Source organism: Chaetura pelagica, unplaced genomic scaffold (genome assembly GCF_000747805.2).
Source record: "Chaetura pelagica isolate M959 unplaced genomic scaffold, ChaPel_1.0 scaffold757, whole genome shotgun sequence".
Classification (NCBI taxonomy): Eukaryota; Metazoa; Chordata; class Aves; order Apodiformes; family Apodidae; genus Chaetura; species Chaetura pelagica.
This window is the reverse complement of record NW_009970727.1, coordinates 1,026,619-1,044,689: the sequence shown is the minus strand read 5'-3', so window position 1 is coordinate 1,044,689 and position 18,071 is coordinate 1,026,619. Positions and strand designations below refer to the sequence as shown.

Below are 18,071 nucleotides of genomic sequence, written 5' to 3'. Positions count from 1 at the left end.
AAACAGCACAGGCAACCTTACCCGGAGTTGCAATAGAAATCTTCCCCTTGGAACTTTTACTTTTTCCTCTCCATGTCAATAAAATGTCATTTCTACTGATTACAGAAGCATAGCTCACAAGATACTGTGATGTGTCTGAAAACGTATTTACCCAGTTGTGGATTAAGAAGAGAGTGAGCTGTGTTGCTGTCTTTTGAAGCTCTTAGAATACCTTTTTGCCTTGGATTGCTGCACTGCAGGAAGAAATCCCCATGAAAACTAAACTCTAGATCATAGTGTTAGCTGGTTCAGTGAACAGGAGTCTCTTGGCACAGCCCTGTTGTGAGTTATGTAAATCTTGTGCAGGGTATAAGCAACAGGCGGTGGGTGACGTAAAACTGAGCATTTGTCTCTATTTATTGGCTAATGTGACATGCAACCTTCCTGTAGCATTTGACTGAGCTGGCTGTATTAAATATAGCCCTGACACTCCTAAGTAGAAAATGCCTCAAGCTGAATTCATTGTTCTAAATGTGACAGTCTTACAGGGTGGCTCTTCTGTCTCCCCTTCATGTCAAAGTCCATCCCGTGCTGATGGTGAAAGGTCTCTCTGTAATCATCCTCTGTGTGCCGAGTTTGCTGATCAATAGTGGTGGTGCAGGACATTCCTCCAGTGCCTCCTAGGGCAGTGGCTGTGCTCAGGGAGGCTAAGCAGGGTGGCAGCAGCTCCTGCCTTTAGCACAGTGATTATCTGGTGTCAATGTGATGGATTACCAAACTGATACTTCTACTCCTGGCCTCTCCCACCTGCCCCATTGTGGGGTGCTGGCAGACCTGCTTCATGCTGCTATTACCCCATTGACCTAAGCCCCAGTGCTGTTGGGTCCTACATTTTGAGTCCTTTGTTTTCTGTTACTTCTCCCATGCAGTGCTGATTTTTATTCAGAATGGCTGATTTCTTTCCCTTGAACACTGTAGGAATTGAACAGGAGGTAGTTTCTTTGCTCACCATTCTGAGCCTCCTTCCAGCTGGCAACCAGTCCAAAAATCCCTATGTTTGCTCTTTCCCAGGGTCATGCTGAAAATGTTTCTCTTGCTTTCACCTTGGTTTTCTGGCTTTGATTGAGACACATGACACTCTACCACACAATACAAACCCTCAATATATCCTACTACCTGTAGAGTGCAGCTTCTGACCAGCCTTCTGCATGGCTTTCTTTTAGGTGGAGGTTCCCAGTTCTTCAAGAGATGTTTTTTTTGTTTTTTCTTCTATTGTGCTCAAAAACCCAACACAGATTTTTCTGGTCATGAATAAAAATGGCAGTTATGCTGATGGCATTTGGGGAGATTTTACTCATCTCCATTCTCACAGCACCTATTCACAACATTTAAATGAGGGCCACAACCTTAGACATGTGTAAACAGAGGAATTACATGACTTGCCAAACACTTCCACGATATACTATTAAGTTATTATGTAACAGCAGCTAAGACTTATGAATCCTCTTCCTGTTCAACTGCTCCTCCTTTTAAATTAATTATCATATGAGTCTCAGCTACACCACGACTTGAAAATCAATAGAATTTGTGGCTTTCTGAACATTCTTAATATATCACAGACTTCCACTGTCATTTGTCTTTATTCAGTAAAACTTTTGACTCAAATAGCTTTTAAGTTCCTTTGAGCTGTGTCTCTCCAGAGCTGAGCAGGCATTTATGATTAATAAATAATCTTAGAGTCCTGATGGCTCATACACGACCATATGTTTCAAAAGTAGCAAAGCTTGAGTTGTTATCTGTAAGTTATCTGAGTTATTGTAAGAGTGTTATTTGGGTTTTGTTCATCTTGTCCTTCTTTTGAACCTCTTGTGCCAAAATGGAGAGGTTCAGTCCTTTTGAAATTAGTTCAGGAATCAAGGCTGGTATAAGGAAATGTCCCTGTTCACGTGCTGCTCTGTAGCCCTTCTCTCAGTTTCTCCTGAACTCTTTGGAAAATTTCATAAAGAATTAATGGGCTAGAGGTCTCCAACACTAAATTCCAAGATTTCCAGAGAAGAGAAAAAATGGAGTAGAAAAGTAGTCTAAAATAGCCTTCCTGGCAAGGAAAGTGCTGTATTTTGAGCTCTTGGAGTTTCCATGTGTGATAAAAGCTTAAAAAGATGTGAGACTAATACAGTCTGGATAATTTTTGCTCCACTGTTTAGGGTGACACATGTAAAATGAAATAGGGGCCTGACCCACCTGTACTTCAGGTTGTTAATCTGCTGTTTTGCTTTCTAGGAATCTACAAGCTGCCATTGGAGCATACTATGATTTTGAGAGCCCAAATATCAATGTACCATCCATGTCCTTTGTTGAAGATGTCACCATAGGTGAAGGAGAGTCTATCCCTCCTGATACCCAGTTTACAAAAACATGGAGGATACAAAACACAGGTAAGACTTTGTAGACTGTAACAAATCCCACACAGTGTGAGTTATGTGACAGGTCTGATGGAGGAGTCAGGCAGGAGGTACTTCAATGGAAGTAGTTAGATATGAACATAAATTAAAAATACTTAGCTGGTCATCTTTCTGATCACTTCATGCAAACAAATTGAATAAGTTTTTAAGTCAATTAAGAGATTTTTTTTAATCTCTAAGCTTTTCAGTTCAGGACCGGGCTGTATATTATAGAATTATAGAATGGTGAAGATTGGAAGGGACCTTACAGATCATCAGGTTCCACCATCCCTGCTATGAGCAGGGATACCTCCCACCAGATCAGGCTGCACAAAAGCTTATCCAATCTGGCCTTGAATACCTCCAGGGAGGGGGCAGCCACAAGTTACCTGGGCAACCTGTTCCAGTGCCCTTCCTATTACCATTACCCTTCATCACACCATTTCTGTGACCATCCCTGTTGTTGGGTCCTTTGGCTCTCTGCAGAGCTGCCTCTGGAAGCAGTGATACCATGAACTAAGAAGAGGCAGTGATGCCAGAGTAACATGGCAGGGGTACCCTTTGCTTTTGAACACACCTTTGACAGAATGAATTGCTTTTTCATGCTTCGAGAGGATGTGAGGCTGGAGAGACCACATCCCACTATGAAATAAATCAAAACAGTGACTGTAATCCAGGAAGTGAGACTGGGCAAAATACATTCTCAGGGCTTGATCTGGTGGGATGTAGTCAGAGAGGAAAATAAGATCCACAGATGCAAAGGGAATAACTTGTCTTAAAGTGTTGCAATGACAGGATGTCACATGAATGTTTAAGCTGTGTGTCTGAACTTAATTGACCTGCTTGCACTTTTGTGAGGAAGAATGATAGCACAACAAGGTACAATATCATGAATCATCATGAGTAAAGTTCTGCTGTGTTGGTGTTGCTCCTAAATAACTGCAGGACTCAATTGCTGTACAGATCTGTGCTGAATAACAAAGTATAACAGATTAAAATTATGCTAAAATCTGGGAGTATTTTATGAGGACATGAGAGTGAGAAGGAGGGTGGGTGTTTAAGAACACTAATTTATAGAGCCTGCATTCTAGGGAAAGGGCTTAATTATGTCAGTTGACTTTTTCTGCCTCCATTTGTTTGACTTAGCACAATGGAAGGGTGGCATGTGTAACTTGCTTCAATTCCAGCAATGTGAAAAATTGGTGATTTTTTTTTTTTTTATAACAGTCTCAAGTACAGGTCTTACAAATGTAGTAAGTTTCACAGCCCTTGTTTCTCCAGTATTAGTTATCTTAATTTGTGTGATGTACTCTCTGGCATGCAAATTCAGCCTTAACACCCTACTTCAAGCAACATTTCATTGTTCTTGGAATGTTTGACCTGATGAAATCCATGGGCCTTCTAAAATGAGGAATGTAGGTTCATCTTTACTTAAATTCCTGGCAAGGCCAACATTTGGTTTCTGTGTGTGATAAGGCCTGACTTGTTAACATGTACGGCTGTACTGCAGTGGTGCTGGAGGCCACATCTTGTTCCAACCCTGCTGTTGAGGCATGTTTTAGTTAAATGCACCTTCACACACTGTTATGACTGTGCAGTTTAAGGAGGACTGTAGCATTTTAAAACCACTTTAAGGTTTAATTAAGGTATGATATCAAAGGACTGTAGTGTTTCCAGATAGTATTTGCTTGTTAGGTAGATAACTGAAGCAAAGCCAAGGTTTAACAGCTCGACAGGAAGCCTTAATTAAATGACTGCAGTTCTAGAACACAAAATACCTCAGGCATGTGTCACCAAACCATTTAGTGTCTGAGTGTATGACAGCAGAGCTCAGACATTGTCAGTTTTAAGTGTGCAAGCAGTCAGCTAGCTTCAGTCAGACTTTCATATGTATTCTTAAAAACTTAACACCCTGCTCTGGTACCTTCCAGGACTGTGATTGGTTAGTATGCCAGAAGTCCAGTTTGTATAGTAGAACCATCGCTGAAAGAGCATCAGGGTTTAACAGACTTACTTCCTCTTCCAACTCTGCCTCCAGTTGCTGCTGGCTCTGCAGGAGAGATACTACAATTTATCATCTCCTGAGAGATGAGTGTACTGAAATAGAATGACATAATCGTCATTTCATTTTATGGGGCTTATCAGTTGCAGCGTTCTAGGCACCTTGCAAGCCTAAAGCCATTAAACCTGATAAAAATCACATAAATTATTTAAACTGAACCATGTTGCTGGGCTGCCAGCCTTTTCAGATGAGACTTCAAACCCAACTCCCACACGCCCTAGTCTGAGGTCAGCTAGTCACTCAGCTCCTCTTTCAGAGACCTCCCTGTCTCAGCAGTGTTTCCAGCTCCAGTGTTACATGTCCACCTGTAGTTATTCTCATTGCGTTTTCCCTGCTGGATTGTGAATTCCAGAAATAAGGACTTGACTAGAAAACTAATCCTTGCCAATGTCTTCACTGAAGTATCCACAGGGATTAAATTAGCAGGCAAGCTGTTGCAAAGGATGCTCTTTGGGGTAACCCAAGGTCAGATCAGCTCATCTCAGGCTACAGATAGTGGTTCCAAGCTTCTTGGTGGTTCAGACTTTCCTTGGCTGTTTCCACTGACCTCAACCAGGCAGAAGATGTTCTTAAAAGTCATTGTCTTTGTCATGTCACGTTACAGGGGAAGAACCAAGAGAAAGTTCTTCTAAACTGCTTTTTCACTAGTCCCAAAAGCACTTTGTCTGCCCCTGTGCTTGTTATCTTTGGTGGGGATGCCTGTGCTTGCACACAGCAACTGTTTTCTGTATCTCTCCAGCCTGCCAGGTCACGCTGTCAGTCCCAGTATCAACACTGATGTCCACAAATAAATCATGTGTTCATCCCCTCTACCTTTGCACAAGGCTGAGAGAAGGGTTGGTGCAAGAAGGGAAATAAATCCATTTAGAAAATAGGACCAGCTCTTCAGTTCAAACTGTTAGTTCCTCCTGAGACTAATGAGCTTAAAAAAGAATGAGTCCTTGCATTAAAATCCAGCAGTTTGTGTTATTAACATGTATTTTAATGTCACAGGGCTTAGGAGCTACGTGGGGGGGCAGAAAGAAATGAGGTGGGGGGAACCCACCTAGGTCTGACCTTACTTTTGTCTCTAGTGTTGGTGAAATATGTCAGTTATGTTGATTATTTTTTTTTTTTTGGCAGCTGTTTACACTGTGACTTTGAGGTTTTTTCTGTGCAAAGCAGGCCTAGAGATTATTCAAACAGAAATATAAATTGTCCTGCTGGTCTGAGAACGCACCAGTTAAGCCTTGTCTGAAAATGCATTCTTCAGCAACCATTCCTGCCTGTGCTCTGTGTATCTTGGTCTTCCTTTGACTGCCCAACAATCGTCCAACTGTTTTAATAAGCATGTTTCACTCATCCTTACACAGACACAAAAGGTTTTCCTGGTGCACTGTCAGTAATTCTTTCTTCTGTGTATTCCCAGGGACGGAGGCGTGGCCCCCAGGGGTTTGTCTGAAGTATGTTGGGGGAGACCAGTTTGGCCACGTAAACATGGTGATGGTCAGGTCCCTGGAGCCCCAGGAGATTGCAGATGTCAGTGTTCAGATGTGCAGCCCCTTTCAGGAATGTATCAGGGACAGTGGAGAATGTGCACTGCCACGGGACTCTACTACGGAGGTGAGTGATCCCTTCCCACCACTCCAGGCTCCTCTTTGTGATATTCCCACCATGGAAAAAATGGGTGCTTGTGGCAGACTCTCCTCCTTAACCCAAGGGTGAACGTCTGCCAGCTCAGAGACTAAATGTAGAAAATGGAGTGGAGAAAACATCAAGGGAGCTGCTGCTTTGTTGTCTTGTTCAGCACAAAGTGTTTTCTAAACACTGGAACAAATGGCAGATTACAGAAAGCTCCTAAAAACAAAGGGACTTGCAGGGTGCTCCAGCAGACTCCTTCCCAGTTGTTTCTTGTCAGGGTTTTCCAAGTTTTGCAGGGCTGAGCATTGTGAGCTGCATATGGGTATAAAATCTATGGAGGTGGCAAAAAACTCATGTGAGAAGTTTAGTTCAGGCCCAGGTGTTAGTAGTATAACTCAATGCATCACCTGTGAACCATATTTCTGTGCTTAAAACCTACTTTTTGATGATTCACCTTGTGCCTCAGCCTGAGACACCAACATCTTCATTCCCTGGGAGCCCTTCAGAGGCGTTTAGCCAGCTGCAGTTGATCCTGAGAACATCTTGGTAGCTGCTCTGGCACTTCGGAGTGTCTCAAGTCACACAGGTCTGAGCAGAGGCCTCAGCATTCCGAATCAAAAATAACTCTGTGCTCAGAAGCACAAGGGCTTTAGCAGAATTGTTGGGAAATGTGCAACTCCTGGGTGTCAGGAGGAGATTTAACTTGTTGCAGAAAGGGCAACTTAAAAATGGCTTTGGCTACTGAGCTTTGAGTCACAGCTGCACAGGTTGGTGCTAGATTATCTTTAAGGTTCCTTCCAACTCAACAAATTCTATCATTCTGCGCCCTTCCCCTGCCTTATAATGAATGGTTTTGATGCTAATTCCCCCGCGGAGGTCACCCCCAGCAGCTGTGGGGCCTGCCAGCAGCCGGGGCTGTCCCTCTGGTTTGTCACATCGCCCTGGGGCCAGCGGGACCTGCAGAGGGCGACCTAGAGCCGCTGAGGGAGGCGCAGCCCGGACCGGGGGGTGGTGGAGCCTTAAAGGGGTGTTTCATGGGGGGCGTCCCAGCCCTGGCAGGGTGCTGGGGGGCCTGGAGCATGCCGTATTTTTGTAAGGTAAAATCCCACCGCCTTTAATTGTGCATGTAGAATGCAAACTGATGAGCCCAGCCCCGTTAAAGCTGGGGAGGGGTGGAAGGAGAGGAATATAAATGTGTAAAACCGAACAGAAAGGACCTGTCTCCTCCCCCAGGCCAGCAGTGGCAGCACAAAATAGCCCCTTCTAGGTTAACACTTGGCTGCAGGAAACCTGTAAGCCAGTTGGATGTGACAGGAGGTGCTGTTATTAGATCTGCTGGGGTGAGATAAGGTGGTGCTGTGCTGCTTTTCATTCTCTATCTCTGTGCAGCAAAACAAAACTGGAGCACTTTTAATGGAGAGGTGAGGGTGGGAGGCAATAAAACTGAATTTGGATACATACCAAGAAATGTGTTTATTTAAATAGGCTATAATGTTTGCATGAAGTGCAACAGTAACAGTAGGTAAAGCAACAATCTTATCTATGTACAAGAGGCAGACATGCATTAGGTAAGAACTGTAAATATGTTTCATACTCTAACCAGTAGCTTGTGAATTCCTGTAGTAGTTGACCAGGCCTGGGTATCTTACCCACCTGCTCTTGAGTGTTTTGGAACTGAAATGGAGATACTTTTGCAGCGAGTTGTCATAAACGTTAATTACCTTCTAAGTCACCCTTTTGTTGTTTTAGTTTAATAGTCAAACCTTTCAAAGCTAAACAAAAATCGTTGCTTTTTCCTTGCTGTCAGGGTAGAAGCTTTGTTGGTGGTATCTCCTGTCTCTGTCTTGCCTTGGATAAAGTTACTGAAGATTTTCTTTTTTCAGTGCATCCTGTTGTTAACCTGAAGTGTGGAGCTTCAGGTTGTCATGTCCTTTGGGTTTTTTGTGTTCTTAGCTCTTGTGTTAGTTCAGTAGGAGTAAAACTTGCCTGGTTTTTTTGAAAGGTTGGACACTAATTTAGTATTTACCCAGTGCTGCTTACGCTTCATAAAACCATTAAACAGGGTTTTTTCTTGCTGTTGTAAAGAATAGAAATAATGTTTTTCTCCTTCTGCCCACTTCTTCACAAACTATCTAGTGACAACCTGAGTGTCTTCTCTTCCCACAGATGTCATCTGGGTGATCCTCAGCGTGGAAGTTGGAGGACTTCTAGGTGTAACACAGCAGCTGTCGTCCTTCGAAACGGAGTTCAACACGCAGCCACATCGCAAGGTAGAAGGAAACTTTAACCCATTCGCCTCTCCACAGAAGAACAGGCAACCAGATGAAAACAACCTAAAAGACCCTGGGGGTTCCGAGCTAGGCACAATCAGCAAAAACACATGGGGGCCTGCTCCTGACCAAATCGAACAAGATCAGAATGGACTGTCACAAAACTCTGTAAATCTCTCCCCCAGCAGTCACTCGAACAACTTGTCGGTAGTGACGTACAGTAAGGTAGGTGCCCTGGGAGAACAGGAGAAGGGGTAGGTGAGGAGACTGGGATGTGTGTAATAGCTCTTCGTTACAAACTGCAAAGCCCTTCCCTTCTGCTTCTGCCAGACCTGCTAAGGAAGGTTTTGAATTTGACTGTCTGACTCTGCCAACTCCTCATGTTATATTAAATATTATTTTTTTTTGCCTCTGATAGACTCTTCCAGATCCACCTTTTTATTTTTTTGGCTTTTGCTTCAAGTCCTTCTGAAAACTTATATAATCTTGTCTGGGTGCTGTAACTGTTAGTGGCTGGAGCCTGCTCCAGTTGCGTGTGCAAATAAGTCAAAATATCTCTCTAGATGTGCTCCTGAGTTTTACATAATTTTGAAAAGAGGAAAAGTAATAGCCACACTCCTAAACCCTAAGATGAACCAGAGAACTTCCTTTTAGTTGGTGTGAGGAGACTTCAGAGCTCAACATTTTGATCCCAGAAGCTACCTGTCAGGAACAGTCAATCAAAGGACTATTCCTGTCTGTGTCCTTGTCTTGTTTATAATTGTAGGTGACTTTTAAATTATCTTTACTTTAAGTCTTTCTCAAAAGCTTGCTTGGTGGATGCTATAAGAGTCTGAGTGATATTTTGACTGTTTTTATTTGCTTGTGTGTGAAAAATGACTTGCAGGATTATTTACAATTCAGAATCCACCTGTTAATGCAGCCAGTATGTGTAGGTGTTTACTGTCGTTTGTCAAACTAGTTCTGATTTTTAAAATCCTTTACAAATGTTTCACTGTACTTTAATCAGGCTGTGTAGGACAATAACACTTGGTTGCTGAATGACTTAATAAAGCCCTAATGTTAGTTCACCTACAGCACTTTAGTTCCTAACTGGATGAACTGCCTGTCTTCTACCAGTGGATCATATTTTAGTGACCTGCTTTGCACCAGGGCTATGCATTTATTTTTTTTTTCCTGGTGGCATGCACAGGGTTAACTGTTTGGCAGATTTCACATCACCCTTTTTGTTTTGCACCCAAACCCATCAGTTGCTGTAAAGCTGCATTGGCTCCTGCTTCAGGATTCTTGCTCACTAGAAGTGAAATGGATGGCTTAGGATATGATTTAAAAATATAAATAAAGCCTTTCACCTCTCAGTTCAAATACAACCTGAATTAGCAGTGACTGAAAGCCACAGCCTTTCGGTGGGTGTGTGGTGGGTAGGGGTGTTCTCTGAGGAGAAGAGCCATTGTCTGACTGCAGAGAACATCCCTGGGCTGGTGGAGCTTCTCTGCAGCAGCTTCATCTAGGGTGCTTCAGGTGGGGAGTACAGCCCTGCAGCTGTGTTGGTATCCCAGCAGCTCTGTGGATCAGCTGCTCAACAAGAAAAATTAGTAACTCCAACTTTGAGACAGTGGACTTAGCTATAAAAGGCTTATTAGCTAAAATACCTAGGTTTGACCTAAGTAGGAAAACTCAATGACAGCTTTTAGTGGCCAGCTTTAGCATGTTTTCTGAGTGCAGAGCTTGGCAGTTGCTTTGTGGTTGATGTGGATAGATGTGGAGCTGCTTAGACATGCACTGCTGAAAATTCCTGCATAAAAATTCTGGATGTGGGGTTTTGGCAGTGATGTGGCCTTCAGTGTTCACCAGGTCGTCTCTCCCTGTGTTATCTATCCCTACCCTTCCTAGTGATAGGAGAGGGGTGTGGGCACCAGGAGGTGCAATGTACCAATGGACTCTTGGCTGAGGAGCAGATGCTTGTGTCTTTTCTGAGAATGTAGGTGTAAGAAACCAAGAAACCTGTTGGAGGTGCAGAGAACCTAGCAAAGGTCAGCTGTACTGGTGAAAGAAAAGCCAAAAAGGAGAGTGAAGCACTATCAGGGAGGACCTTGCTAGATTCCAGTCAGCTGGTTTAGCTAGTTACCCAGAGATACAAAATCAGTACTCTTACAAGGTGTTAGAATCTAACCTCAGATCTAGGGTAAGTGGCTTTTTTCTCCTGTTACTGATTTGTTATGGGGTTTTTTTGTTCCTTTTTGTATTTGCTGATTATTCTTGGGTGGGTTTGAGGTGGATTACCTAAGATAAAAGCAGAAACTCTGTTGCTTGCTTCAGAAGGGGTATCTTTATGGTCCTTTTTGGAGATGGAGTTGGGGATGTGAAAGTCCATTGGTTGTGGATTTTTTTGAGTTGTTGTTTTGTTTTTTTTTTTCCTCTACTACAGTGTTTCTATTTGTGACCTAATAAAACAAGTTAGCTTTTCCTTTGGATGTTGTTCTTGAGGTAGATCTGAAGATCAGAGTTTTGTTCCAGCCTTGTCCAGGGCAGGAGTCTCTCTGCTACAGAATTAATATTCACAGTGGTACAACACTGTTTCTGTAGTGAACAAATCTGGGTGGGGTTTGACCTCCCTAGATGCTTGGTCTTGTTTTAAATCACCAGGTGAACATGCTGACCTTCCCTGCTTTAGCTCTAGCACTATCACATCCCTTCTTTCTGCCATCTGGAAAAGAAGATTCTAATTTCTTTTTTAAAAGGGGTAAGAGGTAATTCCTTAAGAGGAAAAGGGCTTATTGGAGGTAATGTCAGAGGTATTAAACCACTTGATCAGCAGATGGTGTTCCAGTACCTGTTAGGAAAAGCTATATCTGGCCCATCTTCCCCACTTCCCTGGGGACTTGACCTGAACTCTGCTGCTTCAGAGTGGGAAAAGAAAACAGCAACATTTGGAGCTGTTGTCTTGTGATTGAATATTGATGTGAAAGGCTTTATTTCAAGTTCTAGATGCAGACAAAAGAGCACTGTGGGTTGGTTACTCAGTTGCACATGAGGATTCCTGGATTTTATTTATCTTGGGCTGAACATGTAATATTTTTGTCTGCTTTCTTCACGTATGTGGAGAGTGGAGTGAATCCCTCACCATGTTTCTCACCCTGGTTGGTGAGATACAGCAATGGGTAAGGTCTAGTTAAGGTGTTCAAGACCTGTGTCCCAGATTTAGGATAATATAAGCCCTTAGATATTTCTCAGATCACTGGGGAGGCTTCCTCTCTGACTATGGAGAAACTCAGGCATCCAGCTGCACAAGATCATCAGATCTTTGAGGTAAAACCAGCAGTTCTGGCATCTGCAGCTCTAAAGCATACTAGAAGTTGCCAGATCTTGTCTCTGTTACTTCTCCCTCTGGTGCAACTGAGCAGGTGTGACTTGTCCTCTTAAAATTCCCCACAGGAGTTAGGATCTCAGTGACACTGACTTGCCATCTGCTGCTGGATTAGACAATAGATCAATGTCTCATGAGTGGAAACATTCAAAATGCTTTTATACAGCAGTGTAGAGTGACTGGTTTATATGCTCTGGTCAGTGAAACAAACCTTCCTTGGAACAAAAACCAAAACAAACAAGATGCTGAATTCTCTCTAAGCAGATAAGATGAAACCTGTGATGTGGTTGAAACAAACTAATTGTGATCTTTTTTTCCTGCTATAGTGTCTCCCTTCCCTGGGCCCACCCTGCTCACCTCAGACAACCTGCTGGAAGGTTGGAGCTTAGGGTCTGTGGTCAGGGCACTGCTTTAAGCATGTTGTTGTCATATCTATTCCCAGTGGAGTTTTTGCATGTTCTTAGCATTGAAGATGTGCTTAAGTGCAGGACAGGATGTTAATCTCAGGATAGGGATGAGCTGTATTAGTCCAGATATACCCATGCATGGGTATTTTATTCTCCCCTCTCTTTGTATTCCTGAGAGAGATGAGGCTGATACAGCTTCTTTCTATGGACTGGCTCCTGTCTCATAGCAACCCTGTTGAGGTCACTTGCTGCTCTCTTGTGACAGTCTTTTACATTAAAAGCACAAGATGCAGCCTTACAGTGCCTGGGGAATTACATTTCTTAACTAAGGAAAGAAACAGGTTTAAATGTCTAAAAAGTTCTGAAGTGGATAGCCATATACTGACATTCAGATTGTACTTATCACCTATATATATATTAAAGATGTGTATATATAAACCTGTTGCCTGTATGAATGGAGACATTGCTGCTTTCTGTGTAATGCAGAAAACTGCATGAAGAAGTTGTGATTCTGCAAAGATTTGCCCATACAGAACAATTTGCATACTCACCACCACAGCAAAGGGTGTTCTGTAGCTTGCCTGGTGTTAATTGGTTCTGTTAATGAGTCATGCTACTCTTCAGATATGCTTGTATTTCATTGGGCTCTTGAGTTCACAAAATGAAAAACTTAACACCTGTTTTCCTGCTTATTTATTCTCCCCATCTGACCTCCCTCTGTGTGGAGTCAAACTCTGATCTGTACTACTTGACAGCTTCTTATACCCAAGTGGAAACCAACCCTCTCTGTCCTTAGAGCCTTTAACTGGCTTCCCCTCTCGTGAGTGTAAAAGTTGCTGCGGCTTCTGCATCTCTGCATTTTCCAGACCTGGGCACGCCAATCTGCATAATTTTGGGGTACCTCTGTAAACTTTAGGCAGATTTTTTTTCCCACTGGAAGCTATTTGGGTACCAAACTGTATTTGAGAGTAAGGAAGATGTCCCAGAAATGTTTGCATCCACGTAAAAGAGAATCTCCTTCCATCTTGATATCTGGCCTTCAAACTGGGCTCGTTACCACATGGTTAAATGAACTTAGAACAAAGTGGGGGAATGTTGGCTCAAAACTACCATAGCTGCTCTGACAGCCATACTGCACAGCATCTGTAGGCTAAACTGGTGCTGCATGAGCTGGTTGGCTTCTCTGGTGAAAGAAGGTGTTTGGATGCTGCATGTTAGCTCATCCATAAAGTCCATGTGCTTTTGGACTGTGGGAAATGAGATAATTTGATCTTAGCTTAACTTTGCTCCATTGGAGGCCAACAGAGTTTCCCTGTTCTCTTATCTCAGCAGACTAAAAGCAGCCATTGATTAAGTTACAAGAGCCAAGTTGTTGCATGGTAACTTAATCATGTACTTGAGCCCTCATGTACTTCAGCTGTGTGCATCTAAACCAGCCCTGCCGGTGGCTGCACTGTGAGAAGGTTCTTCACTTCCTGGTGGTCTTAACTGCCAGGCCATGTTTGCACAGCATGCATGGAATAAAGAAAAAAAAGCAACAGTGCTCAAGACTTTGTTCCTGTTTGTGTTCAGTTTACGTCAGTCAGTCGAGAGAGACATGTGGGCCAGGAGGGGCCGAGGAGATGGGGACTTGTAGGGTGGCCTGGTGCTGCTGGGGGTGTGTGCACTGGGAGGGAGACTCCTCTAGTGCTTGGCAGCTGTGCATCAGAAACTCCTGTCTCTCTGGATGTGTATCTTTTCTTGGTCTTGCCTCAGTTGCAAAGGTGAAATAAAGATAGCTCTCTGAAAGCCTGTGTGGTGATGGTTTCTGAAGATTAACTTGATTTTGCTCCTGGCACAGGTGCGTTCATTTAAAGAGCTCAGGGGGCTTTAACTTTCCAAAGCATCTCAATTCCCTTTCTAGCTATAAATGGTGATTTATACTAATATTTTTCATGCAGAGTCTTGAAAAACATGAGCCTCTGTTCTGATGTCCTTATCTGTATGAACAGCCAGTATCCTTTCATGAGCAACTTAGCAATTACTTCTGTGGAAGATACTGGAAGAACTGAGAGTAAATCTGCAAAGCTGCAGCTGAGCTTCTCATAAAGACAGTGATCTCATCTTGAGAATAGGGGGGAATTCACCAAAAATAAGTGTGAATAATTATTCAGTTGAAATAAGTCCCAAACTGCAGTTGTATGCAGAATTATTTTTGCATGTCTGTGATGTAAAATACTGCACACAAGGGGTAATTATTCTTAGAAATGTCACATAATGGAGTTTGGTGTTTGCACTGCAGCAGTAATTGAAGTTTTCAGGTATCAAGGTGCTACTATATGGCATGTTGGATAAATGTAGTGAGAAGCAATTGCTCTGTAGAGGCATCTTGCTGAGGAAAAAAGAGGAATGTATTTCACAAAGGGTAGTAAGAGTTTCTTGCTCAAGGTCTGATGTTAAACCAAGACTGCACTTGATCTGAATTGAAAGAAACAAGTGGGGCTTCATTCTTTTAAGTTCTCATGTACACTGATCATATGGGTAAGTGAAATGCAGCAAAGAGGGACAAGCCCAAAAGCAAAGATCTGGGTTTTTTTTGTGGTGAAATCCATTGCATCAGGAGAAGCTTCACCTTGGTCACAGATTGTGAGGCTGTCTGTGGAATTGCTTCTGGAAGAAGCTCATCTAGGCATGTCAGGCTGTTGGGGCAGTGCAGCAAGTGGTACTTAGAAATCTGACACTCTGAAGGTGAGCTAAATTCTGGTTTTAATTAACACACAATTACCATAATTGTGTAGCTTTGAATGAGATGCTACAGAAAGCAGCATCTGAAGATCCAGAGGGTTTCCCTGAAAAACAAGGTTAATAACTTCTTCACAGGGTCTCTCTCTGCATACAAAAAGACTAATGAACTGTTCTCATGGCTGACTTAAGCTGAAGACTCTGGGCTGTGGGCTGATTAATTGTGTTAATTCTCTTATGTCACGGAGTGCTGCAGATATCTGGGCTTGCAGCAAATTACATCGACGAGGTTTTGCTGTGACCAAGTGTAAAATCAAACCCATCCGAGGTTGGGCTGTGCAGGCAGGTGCCCCCAGCAGAGGGAGCAGGAAGCTGAGAGCAGTGGATATTTAAAGCACTCTCAGGAGGCTTGTGAGTGCTTGTCAGGCAGTATCTGCAAACAGAGCCTTGTGTGCAGGTAACTCGAAGCAGATTCTGGTAAATGTGTTTGTCCAGGTAATCAGCAACAAGCCCCATTTTTCTTCTGTGGAGTGATAAGAGGAATAGCTCACTCTGAAGTGAGACTGCTCAGGACCTTGCTTTTAATACTGTTTTCTTTCTGTATCCTTTGGGAGTCTTGTACACCTCATTTTTCAGTGTTTCTCTTGCCCTTCCCCCTATTTCAGTGACTGTATTTTTTGGAAATCTTGACTATCTCAGTCTCTTGATTTTTGGTGGGAGCTTCTCCTTTCTGAGGTGTGAACCATTGTGCTGGAATCTGCTGGGTTTGTCATCTTTTGAAAAGCTTGCTTTGCAAACTGGGAGTGCAGCATATTCCTAGGGTAGAAGTGTTTGTTTTTCCATCCCTTGTGTGTGTTCCTGTCTGCAAACAACTTTTTCCAAGTTTCCAGCCTTCCATCCTTCCCACACAGTTCATGAGATGTCCTGTTTGATTGTCTGCTAATCCTCCTCTCTTGGTTGAATTTTGAGAGCTGCTGACAGATGCTTCATTTTACCATTGGCTTGTATTTTGCCACCTGATACATCCTAAAGAGCTGCCTTTTTCCTGCCAGCTGTGGGGGGATTGTGGCTTCTTGGAGCACTTCTCTTAGAACATAGAAACTCAACAGAGCTCTGGAACTGGGACTTTGGCAACTGGGCTTAAACTATCAAGGTTGATCCTTTCTTTATACAAGTCACGTTAAAGACTCATTGCTTCATGGCTCTGTTACATAGAGGTTGCTAGAGTTGTAGGAAAACATGCAGGAAATTGTTTCCTTTGAGATTTACCCTGTTAAAGGCAAAATGGGGAAAAATGAAGTCAGAGCTTCCCTTACAGATTGAGAGTGGTTTGTTTGGGCTTTTGGGTGTCTTACTCACCAACCTGCTGGAAAGAAGGTGGACTGTTTAAAAAAGCATTTGCATAATGGGCTTTGAACTTGAACAAAGAAATAGAATGAGCTTTTCTCCTTCATCTCACTTCTGACCTGAGTAGGTGTCTGGATCTTATGGGAGGATTTGGTGTGTGGTTTGTACTCTCATCATTATGACAAACTTCATATCCCTCTGACTCGGAAGGTCTCTTCCCTGCCTGGTACTTGCTTTTGCTTCCTGATTAAACCCTGGATAGTTGATTTGAACAATAGAAATGACAGAAAGGAGTTCCTGTTAATTTGAGACCTGTTACTAGATCTGTCACTTAGTGACTCACTTCAGGATGTAAAGGAGGGAGAATGGGCTCTGGAGTAACAATTTTGTTATTTTGGTTAAATGTTGTGGTCGATTTTCACTTGAGGAAAATGTGTATTGTTATCTTGAGAGAGCAAGAGTGGAAGTTGTGGGGATGTGGATTTCCAAGCCTTGATTATTTTTAAAAATAAAACTCTTCTACCAGTGACAGCTTCTTCAGTGTTTGCTGCAGCCTCTAGAGTAGACTGTAATGCTGCAGTTACTTGGCCTCACAGATACTGTAGATCTACAGGGGATTTTTGCTCTTGTGTGAAAAATACCAGTGATTTTGTAGCCTGGTAACACCTGGCTATTACCTGGCCTAAATCATAACACCTGAAAGAGGTAAGTGACATCTGACATATGGGAACAGCAGCTCCAAGAACTGAAACCTGCACTTCAGGAGTGTTTGATAAGGCTGGACAGCAAAGGTCCCATTGGTGGGTGAAGGGTTGTGTTTGGTTTAGAAGTTCTGGGCTGGTCAGTAGTTGTTGGTTTGCGCTGATCCGTTTGATTTCTTGCCTTGAAATTGATTATGTCTCCAACTTTCTTGCAGGGTTTCCACGGTCCTTATCCCTTCGGACAGTCTTAAAACACACAAAACACAAAACGGGTATCGACAAGAGGAGAATTTAACAAAGAACTGACTTTGGGGGAAGGGAGGGGGATTCGTGTGGCAGACACAACGTGGATCCCCCCTTCCCTGCCTCCGCGTTGTGGATAAAGAAGAAAAAACAAAAGCCCAGTAACTTAAGACTTAGCTGTTTCCAGAGGAAAAATACAAAAATCTAAGTATGCATGTGTGAATGCTGGATTTCAGGAGTGTTGTTAAATGCTATGAGAAAGAAAATATACCAACACCATGGGTTTGTTGTTTTTTTGGGGTTTTTTTTTAGAAATCATTCTCACAGATAATTAGGTAGCTTGAAGAGAAGTTTAAAAATGAAAAAGCCATCTTTAAAAAAATATTTTGCCTACAGAGCGGTTGTAGTTTGAGCAAATGTTTAATTTCTGTTTGTTTCTTGTTCCTATATTTTTTTTAAAGAAGGGACAGCGTGCATTTTTATGGAACTGTCAAGTTTTGCTTGCTAGGAATGGGAATTTGCTTAGCATCTTCTGGGGTTTGTGCAGTGACTTCTTTTTTTGTCAGCCATTTTTTTAAGGACAGGTTGGGCCTGTACCCAGCTCTGCATTTTTAATATCTGCTGGTTTTAGTTAGCAGCTTTTTAATCTTTTCTTTCTTTCTATTTTTCCCTTTTGGTTTGGGTGTTGCTGTTAGTTGTCCTGCAGGTCACTGGAAACCATGCTTGAAGACCAGGTCTCAAAAGTTGGGAGAGAGAGAAAGAGAGACTCTGGGACTTGTAGGATAACATGGAAGGCTCATTTCCCTTCCCCTTGTACATGAAATACAGACAAATAGACACCCATATCAATAAGAAACAGATTAATTAAAGTTCCAGAGCTGTCTGTGTGGTTAGCATTTTAAAGTACCTTTTT

The 18,071-nt window shown here is 42.7% G+C and overlaps 1 protein-coding gene across 1 annotated transcript; it reads left to right on the top strand.

The window, feature by feature from the left end:
- The first annotated feature begins 1,855 nt into the window (after window positions 1-1,855).
- On the top strand, window positions 1,856-17,197 carry LOC104397177 (chromosome unknown open reading frame, human C6orf106). Its single transcript, XM_010007121.1, is given in 6 exon segments — window positions 1,856-1,863; window positions 2,260-2,414; window positions 5,891-6,022; window positions 6,025-6,084; window positions 8,269-8,597; window positions 17,131-17,197. Coding segments are annotated over 6 exon segments (720 nt in total). The 3' UTR covers window positions 17,167-17,197.
- Window positions 17,198-18,071: the final 874 nt, after the last annotated feature.